The sequence below is a fragment of the Acomys minous genome (assembly GCF_964271855.1).
Source record: "Acomys minous genome assembly, chromosome: 5".
In the NCBI taxonomy this organism is placed as follows: domain Eukaryota; kingdom Metazoa; phylum Chordata; class Mammalia; order Rodentia; family Muridae; genus Acomys; species Acomys minous.
The window spans coordinates 84,448,259-84,460,524 of record NC_140494.1 but is presented as its reverse complement, the minus strand read 5'-3'; the positions used below and the strand labels follow the sequence as shown (position 1 = coordinate 84,460,524).

The 12,266-nt window shown below is 55.9% G+C and overlaps 2 protein-coding genes across 9 annotated transcripts in view; both read left to right on the top strand.

Moving 5' to 3' along the window:
- Positions 1-2,168, top strand: part of DOCK6 (dedicator of cytokinesis 6) — a 54,863-nt gene extending 52,695 nt beyond the window's left edge. For 4 of the 5 annotated variants that reach the window (XM_084781588.1, XM_084781587.1, XM_084781586.1 and 1 more), the window contains 4 exons: positions 287-430; positions 534-640; positions 1,219-1,380; positions 1,913-2,168. In XM_084781588.1, coding sequence (XP_084637714.1) covers positions 287-430; positions 534-640; positions 1,219-1,380; positions 1,913-1,955 — 456 coding nt within the window. In that variant the 3' untranslated portion in view covers positions 1,956-2,168. Of the gene's footprint in view, positions 1-286; positions 431-530; positions 641-1,218; positions 1,381-1,912 lie in introns of those variants that run through there. The other variant, XM_084781589.1, reaches the window with a different exon arrangement.
- Positions 2,169-3,893: 1,725 nt separating this feature from the next.
- The window catches only part of KANK2 (KN motif and ankyrin repeat domains 2), a 31,561-nt gene continuing 23,188 nt past the window's right edge, over positions 3,894-12,266 (top strand). The window contains exons 1-4 of one of the 4 annotated variants that reach the window (XM_084784163.1): positions 3,894-4,192; positions 5,809-5,948; positions 6,837-6,951; positions 7,259-8,482. In XM_084784163.1, the coding sequence (XP_084640289.1) occupies positions 6,915-6,951; positions 7,259-8,482 (1,261 nt within the window). In that variant the 5' untranslated portion in view covers positions 3,894-4,192; positions 5,809-5,948; positions 6,837-6,914. Of the gene's footprint in view, positions 4,193-5,710; positions 5,949-6,825; positions 6,952-7,258; positions 8,483-12,266 lie in introns of all 4 variants that reach the window. The other 3 variants (XM_084784165.1, XM_084784164.1, XM_084784162.1) reach the window with 3 other exon arrangements.

Genomic DNA, 12,266 nt, shown 5'->3' with positions numbered 1-12,266 from the left:
GCAGCCTCCAGACTGCAACCCACTACCACCAGGCCTGACAAGGTGTGGAAACCTCCACCATACGGTCCCTAGACTCAAGGGCAAATAGCAAGTGAACCAGACCAGAAGCCCCAACGGAGTCAAGACCCATGCAGGGCACCAGAAATCCCCCAGCAGTGTTCATAGCCTGGGGTCCTTCCATTCCACAATCTCACCTACTTCGGGCTGGCTTGGAGCAGGACATTGCAGACCCCAGCAGGTACACCCACTCATGCAGGCACATGTACCCATAATGTACACCCCACAGACGGTGCTGACACCAGTTGAGGTGGCCATTGAGGACATGCAGAAGAAGACACGGGAGCTGGCGTTTGCCACCGAGCAGGACCCTCCAGATGCCAAGATGCTGCAGATGGTTCTGCAGGGCTCTGTGGGACCCACTGTGAACCAGGCAAGGCAGCCATTTCTGGCGCAGGGGAGGGGGGGGCGGGGTGCCGGCTACCACAGGCCTCCAGGTGCCATTCAGGACCCTCATGAATCTTCCCACCCAGTAGGGTCCCTTGGAAGTGGCCCAGGTATTTTTGTCAGAGATCCCAGAAGATCCCAAGCTTTTCCGACATCACAACAAACTACGCCTCTGCTTCAAGGATTTCTGCAAAAAGTAACTGGCTATTATAAAACCCTGCCAGCCTGACTCCCTGCTCTACCCAGCCTGACTCCCTGCTCTACTCAGCCTGACTCCTTGCTCTACCCAGCCTGACTCCCTCCTCTACCCAGCCTGACTCCCTGCTCTACCCAGCCTGACTCCCTGCTCTACCCAGCCTGACTCCCTGCTCTACCCAGCCTGACTCCCTGCTCTACCCAGCCTGACTCCCTGCTCTACCCAGCCTGACTCCCTGCTCTACCCAGCCTGGCTCCCTGCTCTACCCAGCCTGGCTCCCTGCTCTACCCAGCCTGACTCCCTGCTCTACCCAGCCTGACTCCCTGCTCTACCCAGCCTGACTCCCTGCTCTACCCAGCCTGGCTCCCTGCTCTACCCAGCCTGACTCCTTGCTCTACCCAGCCTGGCTCCCTGCTCTACCAGCCCTGATCCCCCGGTTAAATGAACAGGCCCCATCGTGGGCCTTTGTATGACTGTCGCCACACTCCTCACACATGCACATCTAAGGATTCCCTAGCCTCTGTTGGTTGTTGCTCTCTTGAGTGCCAGCCCTGAGTAGCCTCCTCTTGACCCTTCAGGTGTGAGGACGCACTAAGAAAGAACAAGGCTCTGATTGGACCAGACCAGAAGGAGTACCACCGGGAATTGGAACGCCACTACAGCCGCCTCCGGGAGGCTCTGCAGCCTCTGCTTACCCAGCGCCTGCCCCAGCTGCTGGCACCAAGTTCTACCAGCCTCAGGTGCCCATTATGGGGGCTGTCACACACATACACACGTATACACGCACCCTGTTTTTCTATTACAACATTTGATTTAGTGGCGTGGGGCGTGTAAGTGTCACAGTGCATGTGTGGCGGTCAGAGTACAAATTACAGCAGTCAGTTTTCGTCCACTGCATGGGTAGCAAGTGCCTTGACCCAGTAAATGATTGTGTGCGCTCTCTCTCTCTCTCTCTCTCTCTCTCTCTCTCTCTCTCTCTCTCTCTCTCTCCCTCTCCCTCCCTCTCTCTCTCTCTCCCTCTCCCTCTCTCTCTCTCTGTCACACACACACACACACACACACACACACACACACACACACACACACGGGGCGGGGGGGGGGGGAGCATGCAAAAATGTGATTTATTTAAAAGAAAAAAAATCTTCTGATCAGATCCAGATAGCTAGGAGAGTCTACACGGGTTTTTGGAGGAGCTGCACGATGACAGATGAAGTTGGGGACACTGTGGACCTGGGGGTCCTGTGGCCCTGCTAACCTGCCTTCTGCCCCCAGGAACTCCCTGAACAGATCGAGTTTCCGGAAGGCTGACCTCTGACCCCGACAAGGCTGAACGTTGTACCCAGAAGACTAGTGCCTACACCTCCGCTGTCTGTGCCTTTCTGGAGTCGTTCCTGCCCCTTCCTCCATGGGGTGACCACAAGTCCTTGGAGCTGGGTCCTCTGTCCCTCTGTCTGCACTGATGGATCCTAAGTTCTGTTTTGTTTTGTTTGTTTGTTTGTTTTTAATTTAAAATGAGTTTTATATGCAACCTGTGTGGTGTGATGACATAGTTCCTTCCCTTGGGGAGCTGACATTTGGTTGGAAAAGTGCACACACACACACACACACACATATGCACACACACTGCAACAAGTCCATAGGAAAGAGTGCTCTCTGTGTGTTCAAGTGTGTGCATGTGACGAGGGTTTGCAGGCACAAGCGTATGATGCATATGTATACCTCAGTCTCTCCACAGTTTTTTGTTTCGTTTGTTTGTATTTTAAGACAGGGTTTCTCTGTGTAGCCTTGGCTGTCCTGGACACGCCTTGTAGACCAGGCTGGCCCTCGAACAGAGATCTGCCTGCCTCTGTCTCCTGAGTGCTGGGATTACAGGTGTGAGCCACTGTGCCTGGCTCCTCTCCGCATTTTGTTTTGTATTTACTTTGCTTCTCAGGCAGCTCTGGAACTCTGTGTAGGTCACACTGGCCTTGAACTTACAAAGATTGAGCTACCTCTCTGCCTTTGCCTCCTGAGTGCCGGGATTAAAGTGGTGTACCACTACGCTCGGCTTCCCTTCACCTTACTTTTACTTTATTTTTAGTTACATTTATTTATTTATACATTTGTGTCTGTATTTATGGGTGCATGCGTGCTTCAGCACACATGTGGAGGTCAGAGGCCCATTTGTAGAACTCAGTTCTCCCCTTGCACCTGGGACCCCAGGGCTTGCCTTCAGGCTGTCCATTGGGTCTGGTGTAAGTGACCACCTTTACTTGGGAGCCCTCTCCTTGCTCCCACACTCACTGTTGAGACAGGTCTCTCACTGAAGCTGGAGTTCACAGGCCAGGAAGCCCCAGAGATCTGCCCAACTCCCAGAATTGGGATTACAGATAAATTTTTGGGCCCGACTCTTGCATGGATACTGGAATTCACACTCAGGTCCTGGTGCTTTCTGAGGCAAGCCCTTCCCCCACAGAGACACCGTCCTAGCACCGGTAGTGATATCCATGAAGTACCAGGCCGAGTGCAAAGCCTTGTGGCTTCCAAGAAGGTCGTTTCTTTTTTTATTTTAATTTTGTCCATTGTTTGTTTGTTTTTAGAGACAGGGTCTCTCTGTGTAGTTTTGTCTGTCCTAGACTTGCTTTGTAGACCAGGCCGGCCTCAAACTCAGAGATCCACCTGCCTCTGCCTCCCAAGTGCTGGGATTACAGGCGTGCGCCACCACACCTGGCCCTGCCCTTTGTTTTTTGATACAGCCTCTTGTAGCCCAGAATCACTGTAGCAGAAGGTGGCCTCGAACACCTGATCACCGTGGGTCCTCAGGTTTGATGTGCCGGGACTACAGGTGCGCACTACCACTGCCAGAATGGCTTTAGAAAGTTCTGAGCAAACAAAAGTAGTTCATCTCTGGGCTGGGGTTGTAGTTTGGCGGCAGTGTTTTTCTAGCTCGCAAGGAGTCCTGGGTTGCATCCCCCAACCCAAAACCAATAAACCGTGCCCTGTGACTTCTGGCGGCCCGTGAATAGTGTGAGGGGCATTTTCTGAACACAGGTAGGGCACATGACTGGCCCCATTTTATTGATGAGGAAACTGAGGCCGAGCTCCATAGCAGATAGACGAGGTGGGGTAGGAGATTGGGCTGCAATCTCCGAGTTTGCACCCGGCCTGCAGCTGGATGGCTTCCAGCCCCGGGCGGCCAACGGGGGAGGGGTGACCTCCAGTCGCCGCCACCGCAACCGCCCTGGAGCCGGGCGGCAGTCAGCTCCGCCCCCTGCAGCGCCCAGCTGCAAAGGGCGGGCACCAGGCTTGGGGAAAGTGGGGACCCTGTCCCGAGGGCTGGTGGCCAGGGACCGACTGAGCGCCCCTAGGACGTGCGTAGGCAGCAGCCAGAGCGCGTGCACTCCTGCGACCACCCCTCAACTTCTCCCCAGCCCCCGCGGCAGAGGCGCCCGAGAGGCTGGAGGGGCGTGGTCTTCTGCTGGGGGCGTGGCTACCGCGCTGGCCGGACTGGGTAGCGGCGGCTGAGGCGGAGCGCGCAGGACGCCTGGGACAGCGAAGGCTGGATCGCGCCAGGCGAGTGGAACCAAGGGCTGGTCGGGGTGGCGTGGGGTCTGGGCTACTCTAGGGGGACTATCGGGATTTCTAATCCACCTCCAAGCAGAGGCTACAGCTCACTCCTCTCTCTGAGCTAGTCCCTCCCAAGTCTCACAATCTGCGTCCAAACTTTCCAAACCGGAGCGTCTGGGTCCCCGCGCTCCTGTCCCCTCCCCAGCCATGACCTGGGCCCTGCTTCTCTTGTCTCTACCCCACCTCCATCTCTTTCTCCTTCTCTGCCTCTCCCCCTCTGCTCTGGCTCTCTCGTCTATCTCTGTCCCCTTCCCTGCCCTGGTCCCCCTTCTCGCAGCTCCTGGTGGCCGGGCCCAGCCCCTCAGCGGCGGGAAGGCATCCGGGCGTCCGACCGAGCTGGGCCTGGCTGCTGGGCGGGTGTGCGGATCAGCAGATGTTTGCCATTAGCCCGGGACCCCGCAGGCCCCGCCCCCTCCCCGGCGGGCCCTCCTCACCCTCAACTTTGGGGGCGGAGAGAGAGAGAGGCAGGAAAACCCCCAGATCCACCCAGGCTGTTGGGGAGGTGCACTCTAGGGAGACCCTGTGGCCCTTCGCTGAAAACTCCCACCTGTTGATTCCTCCAGTCCCCTTCGCCTCCCCCATCCAGGGATCTTGTAGGGAGAGAAAGGTCTTCTCCCAACCCCGCCAGCCACCGAGTCACCAGAGTGCGGTCACATGACTGGAGACCCTTAAACCTCAACCCCTCAGTCGCTACATCTGGGGAATGAGATGTGTAGAGTCGAGGGTGTGCCTTGGGCGAATCTGCCCCCGCTTAGGTTAACAACTTGTCCATGAAACTTGACCCTGGGCAAGTTTCACACTCAATGGTAAACTTGAGTGAAGGCTAGCCTCCCGGGGTTGTCATGGCAATTGAAGGGTTGGTGTTATCACCTACAATGGTGAAGGATACCTGCAGTCTCAACACTTAGGAGGCTTAGGCTGGACGGTAATGAGTTTGAGGCCAGCCTGGGCTGTATAGCAAGATACTCATATCTCTCTCTCTCTCTCTCTCTCTCTCTCTCTCTCTCTCTCTCTCTCTCTCTCTCTCTCTCTCTCTCCCTCTCTCCCTCTCTCCCTCTCTCTCTTCGAGACACGGTTTCTCTGTGCAGCACTGGTTGGCTGTAACTCACTCTGTAGACCAAGCTGGCCTCAAACTCACAGAGATCTCCCTGCCTCTACTTCCCAAGTGCTGGGATTAAAGACATGAAACCTGGGTTCTATCCCTGGCACATATAACTGGCTGTGGTGGTGCCAGCCGCAGTGCCAGCCCTTGGAAGGTGGAGGCAAGTAGATCAGTATTCCAAGGTCAGGCCCAGCCACATAGTGGGTTTGAGGCCAGCCTGGGCTACATGAGACTCTGTCTCAAACAATGAAACAATCCGGAAGGCAAACTGGTGTTATAACTGTTCATTTTTACTCATTGCACCTCAGTGCCCTTATCCCAGGCTATCCCAATTCTGCTTCCTACCTCTATGTGTCTCTTAGATCCCCAGAAAATATTCTGGACCAACTTCCTGTTACGGGACCGATTCTCCAGGCAGATGCAGAGCCAATTTTAACTACAATTGGTAACTGCATTCCAGGTGTTGAAGCCAGCAAAGCAAGAGACTCGGAGAGACCGACTGGAGGGACAGAGCTGTGGAGGGAGACCTAACAAGAGAGCCTAGGCTTGCTTTCATGCCCCTTGCCTTCAGCAGGTGCCCCAGCTGCTCAGTCCTCCCAGGTATCCACTGCGCTGCTGGCATCCACAGCCTAGAGTGGTCCACCCTGGAGGATGACATGGCTGGAGGTGTCTGCAGCAAGGTGGCTGGAGGGCAGACAGAAGAAAGAACTGACTCACCCTGGCTAGCCACCAGGGCTGAAGTGGTGTCAGCAAGTGGTCTTGATTGTCACCCCCACCACCATGTCCTACCCCCCACCCCCTCTCCCCCCACCCCGCCCACAGCCTGTAGACACCCTCTTTACTTCCACCTCTGACTTCCCAGTCCTCCACCCCGCTCTTTCCCTACTGCAACCCCCCCCCCCAAATCCGGACACATCCTGAGGGGGCAGGAAGTTCTATGTAGCCAGGCAGTGAAACTGTTTATTTTTAGAGAAAATTGTTTCCATAAAGAGGAAGGCTTCTTAGAACTTGTCTCCCTACCACTTTCCCAGCCCTCCACGAGAGGCCTGGCTCTCTGCTTTGGGGTTGATGGGGGGGGTCCCACCTTCCATGATCTCTCTCTGGCCCGCTTGTGCGATCCCCGCTGGAGCGTCCCTGTTAGCATCTGAGCCCTCCACCCATCCTTACCCTGCCCTCACTGTGCACTTTCAAAGCTGGGCAAAGGGGAGGGGGCACAGGAAGGGTGGGTCCCCCTGCCCCGGGGGCCATGTGGAGGCTGTGGGAACAGCTGGAGCCTGTCCAGGGCTGGACAGATGTGCACGCAGGCAGGGAGGTTTGGTTTCTTTGTTCTAGGAGTTTCTACTCTCAGGCAAGGGTAGGGAGGGGAGGTTGAGTGTTCAAGTATATGAGGGGGGTGCCTGACCTGTGTGGGGCCATCTGTGGGGGCGGGGTGGCCTCATCTCTATCCTTCTCCCTGAAGACTGTTCCTGACTGTCAGCCTCTCTGCAGGTCAGCCTCAGCTTGTGCTGCAGGCTGAGTGACTCACAGTTCCCTGAGTGACACCTGAGGAGCCACAGCAGAGAGAGGATGGCCCAGGTCCTGCATGTGCCTGCCCCATTCCCAGGTGAGGGGCAGGTGGGAGGGTGGGGGAAGGGAGAGGGTGCGACCCTGGAGGGCTTGAATGGGGAGGACACTCTGTGACAGTCCTGGGGGAAGAGACAGCCCTAATGTGACAATCTGCTAGGGAGGACTGCCCTAGTGTGAGGAAGGACAGCTCTGTCAGTGGCGTCAGTGGGTGACAGAGCCAGACAAGACCTCATTGATCTACTTGGGCTTCCAGCTCTAGCAGAAGCCAACTGTGTCCCTGGGCCATCTGCTGGGCAGAGAGGGTCCCAGCAGTACTTTAAGGCCTTGGCTTTTCCCCGCTCCAGGAACTCCTGGCCAAGCCTCCTCTGCGGCCTTCCCCAGCAGGGAACCGGACCCACCGTACTCAGTGGAAACGCCCTATGGCTACCGCCTGGACCTGGACTTTCTTAAGTACGTGGATGACATTGAGAAGGGACACACACTGCGCAGGGTGGCTGTGCAGCGCCGACCACGCCTGGGTTCCCTGCCACGGGGCCCAGGCTCCTGGTGGACGTCCACAGAGTCGCTGTGCTCTGATGCCAGTGGGGACAGCCGGCACTCGGCCTACTCCTACTGTGGCCGCGGCTTCTACCCACAGTACGGAGCCTTGGAGACCCGTGGCGGCTCCAACCCACGTGTGGAGCGCACCCTGCTGGATGCCCGGCGCCGGCTGGAGGACCAGGCGGCCGCCCCGTCAGGTGGCCTGGGATCCCTGACACCCAGCGCAGCGGGCTCCACCAGCTCCCTGGCGGGCGTGGGCCTACTGCCCCCCACACCTCGCAGCTCCGGCCTGTCCACCCCGGTGCCACCCAGCACTGGCCACCTGGCCCACGTGCGTGAGCAGATGGCAGGGGCCCTGCGCAAGCTGCGCCAGCTGGAGGAGCAGGTCAAGCTGATCCCGGTGCTCCAGGTCAAGCTGTCGGTGCTCCAGGAGGAGAAGAGACAGCTCACAGTGCAGCTCAAGAGCCAGAAGTTTCTAGGCCACCCCTCAGGGACACGGAGCAGGGGCGAGCTCTGCCTGGACCTTCCGGAGCCCCATGACGACCCTGCTGGCTTAGAGACCCGCTCGGTGGGCACCTGGGTCCGGGAGCGGGACTTGGGCATCCCAGATGGTGAAGCCGCCCTGGTGGCTAAAGTGGCCGTGTTGGAGACCCAGCTCAAAAAAGCGCTGCAGGAGCTGCAGGCGGCTCAGACCCAGCAGGCCGACCTCCAGCCCCAGGCCTGGCCACCACCAGACACCCAGGTTCCTGTGGACCCCGTGCGTGTGGTGGAGGGTCCCCGGGAAGTGGAGGTAGCAGCCAGCACAGCAGCTGGGACCCCTGCACAGCGAGCCCAGAGTCTGGAACCCTACAGAGCAGGTCTGAAGGCCCTGGCCACATCTGGGGGGACAGAGAACACCCTCGTGTTCCGCAGCCATGAGGTGGTGGAGACCATGTGTCCGCATCCCACAGCTACGGCCAGCAACGTGCATACCGCCAAGAAGATCAGTATTACAGAACGGAGTAGCGTTGGTGCAGCCAGGATGGCAGGTGAGTGACTGTGGTCACGGGAGTCCTGGTAGGGCCCTTCCTTCATCCTCAGCCAAACAAGTGGCTCCCACATATCAAAGTGGGGGGCATTCCATGGTGGGCCTCAGAGCTGTAGGTATTGGGCAGAAAAGTTTGGTGTCTTGGGGCCTGAGGAGAGGGCACAATTGGTAAAGTGCTTGCTGTATGTGAGGCCCGAATTCTGATACCCAGCACCCATGTTCAGAAAAAAGCCCATGCCCACTTGTAATCCCATTGTGGGGAGGCAGGGAGATAATGGGGCCAGCTGGACTAGGTGACTTGGTGAGCTCCAGCCTGTGAGAGACCTTGTCTGAGACAAGACGGGCCCAGCAAGATGGCTGTCGTTCCTGCCAATCCAGGTGACCTGCATTCTATCCCTGGAGTCGACATGGTGGGAAAGCAGAACTGACCTTTGACCTTTGACCTCCACAGGTGTGCTGTGGCACATGTGTGCCCTGGCCACATAAGAAGGTAAACAGTGCCTGAAGAACAATGCCATCTGTTTGCCTCTGGCCTAAACATACACGCACAGACAACATAATACACTCACGTGCATGCACACACACTCACACACATACATGCACAAAGAAATTGAGCATCTAGCGTATTGCCTTGTTGTGTTGATGGTTAAATAATCCAGAGCACTTGAGTTGTTTGGAGGTTGTTGTTGGTTTCATAGCAAAGTCCCTGAGTTGAATTAAGAAACGGCAGGAATCAGTGTTAGGCCGTGTACCCCCTAGACAGAGTGTGTTGTTTGTGGACAGCGTCAGGCATAGCTGGATCCAGGTCAGGAGTCACGCGGCGTCTCTCTAACTCATGGTTCTGTGGGACCTTGAAGTGATGAAGGAATCTGGAGCTGAGGTGTGCTCTCTCCGCTTAGTTCACATAACACCAGATAAAAACCCCAGGAGTAGCCAGCTCTCAGTGGCAGAACCAACCCAGCCCGCGTAGCTCTCACTGCCTGGCCTTGAGCCCTGAGCGCGAAGGAGACCCTCCCAAGCCCAGTGGCCTTCGGAAGAGGAAGGGGTGCACCCGGAGGAAGTGCCGAGTCCTCGTGCCAGGAAGGGCTGTGTATAGATCACCAGCTGCCCAGAAGCTGCCGGAATGATTCATAAGATTAGTGACAGCTGTTCTGCCTTGGCACAGGCCACGGGGTGCCAGCTGCTGTGCTAAGTGTCTCACCAAGTGGGGCTGAGGAAGATGGGCCAGCAGCCAGGTACCCGTGGTCCCATCACTGTGTCACCCCCTGCTGAGTGGCTCCACCTCCCTGGGCCTCCATTTTCCTCCCTGTGACATGCTCTAATACAGATACACCCTTCCAGAACCCTAGGAGTGAATGCATACAGTAAGTGCTCAAGCAGTGCTTCCTGCTGCCTTTGATGACAGTCATGGGGTTGGCTGGTTTTACTTGTGGTTGGTTGGTTTGGGACTTTTCTTTTGTTTCCCTTCTGGGGTATTGAGACCGTCTTGCTGTGGTGTACATTCCAGCCCCGAGCCCTTCCCTTCCGTTTCCATCTCTTTCTCTCCCTTCCCTCTCTCCCTGTCCCCTCCCATGTCCCCTCCTGAGTGCTGCGTATGTGGTATAAAGATACCTCGCCTGCAGGAGGCAGAGGCAGGCGGATCGCTGTGAGTTCGAGGCCGGCCTGGTCTACAAAGTGAGTCCAGGATAGCCAAGGCTACACAGAGAAACCCTGTCTGGAAAATCAAAAAAAAAAAAAAAAAAAAAGATACCTTGCCTGGCCTTGAACTCTCGATCCTCCCGCCTCAGCCCACTGAGTAGTTGGAATTACAGGGCATTTATTTATTCCATGCCCAACTTCAACTCTGCTTATAGCTGGGGAAACTGAGGCTTAGGGCAAGGAACCGCTGTGCCAGGGTTTGCACCCAGGGCCCATGGAACCCCACATCTCACCCCCAGGTTCCAGGGTCAAATTAGTGGAAGCACTGCTGACACCAAGGGGCACAGGCTGCAGGGCGAGGGCCCAGCTGTGTTTTCTTGCCTCCCTGCTGTTCCTGGCCAGCTACGGAAACCACCCCTCTGTTCTGTGTCCGTCCAAACACCCAGCCCTGAGGTTCTGGCCCCTGGCCAGGGGCCCGCCCAGCCCAGCCTTGGAATCTTTGAGAGGCACCCTCCATTCCAGACGTGCCTCCTAGGGCAGTCATGGGGCCTCATGCTCACAGGACATTTAGACAACACTATGTTCACTGCCACCCCGAAAGTGGAAACTGCCACCCTGAAAGTCCTCCCTCATGTCTGACTGCACTCCCTCTTGCTGCAGCGAGCTTACATCTTGCCCTCACTTAGATGGAGCTGAAGTGTGTTGGTTTGTTTCATCTTGTTCAACAGATGTTTAGTGCTTAGTCTCACAGGCACTGGGGACACAGCAGGAGAGCAGACTTAGAAATGTCCCTTTAAATGGCTCAATAGGTAAAGGTGCTTGCCACCAAGTCTGAGTTTGATCTCCGACCCACATTTTGTTTGTTTGTTTGGTTGGTTGGTTGGTTTGGTTCAGCTTTTGGTTTCTTGAGACAGGGTTTCTCTGTTAAGCCTTGGCTGTTCTAGATTTGTAGACCAGGCTGGCCTCAAACTCACAGAGATCTGCCTGTCTCTGCCTCCCTGAGAGCTGGGACTACAGGTATGTGCTACCATGTCCAGCTTGTTTGGGTTTTGAGATAGGGTATGACTATGTAACCCTGGTTAGCTTGGAGCCATGGAGACCAGGCTAGCCTCCAGTTCACCAAGATCTACCTTCCTCTGCCTCCCGAGTGCTGGGATTGAAGGCATGTACCACTGTGCCTGACCCAGACACCCACATAGTGGAAAGAACCAACCACATACACACAAGTTGTCCTCTGACCCCCACACATGCACTAAGCCATGGCACACACCCTCCCCTGCCAACTAAGTAAATAAATACATAAATAAGTGTAATTTTTTTTTAAGAGACAGGGTCTAATTATGTAGGCTAGGCTACTCTCAAATTCACAGAGATCCACCTGCCTCTGACTCTGGGGTGTTGGCATTAAAGATATGCACACCAGCATGCCAAGAAATAAATGTAATTAAAAAAAAAAACCTGCAGAAAATATGCAAGAGACCGCAATAAACAAGTAAAGTAAAAAAAAGTATCCACGTGAGAAATACGTGTTCAGATCAAAAATGAGAGAAACAGGACCTGGTTCAGTGGTGCCTGTGACTAGAATCTCCCAGTGAGGGGCTGGGGCGTGGCTCGTGGTACAAGCCCTGCCTAGAATCCCCCAGTGAGGGGCTGGGGCGTGGCTCGTGGTAGACCAGTTGTCTCTGTGAGGCCCTGGGTTCTGGCCCTAGTAGCCTCGCTCAGTGTGTGCAGTGGATGCTCCCAGCTAGCTCTAGGCCCTGTGGCATCTTTTGACTGGATATATCAGATGTGGTAGCACAAGTTTATAAGCCCAGCACGCAGGAAGCGGAAACAGGGGCATCACCTCAGCTTCAAGGCCAGCCTGGGCTATAGAGTGAGTCTCGACAAATGGCAACATCAGATGTGACAGGGAAAGATACAGCCTTGTGGGCAAAGAAGCAATAAGAGGCACCTGGCCAGGGCACAGCAGGATCGAAGGCCCTGGGATCAAGGACTTGGAGTGGTGAAATCTAGAATAATCTAGAAGGTGGAGGACAAAGAGTTGAGGTGTTGAGGGAATCTAAGCATCTGAGGGCAAGTGCCACAGACTCTGCTCTGGTGACTCGGTGTTCGTTTGCTGGGCTTGGTAAGACGGATGATCAGTCATG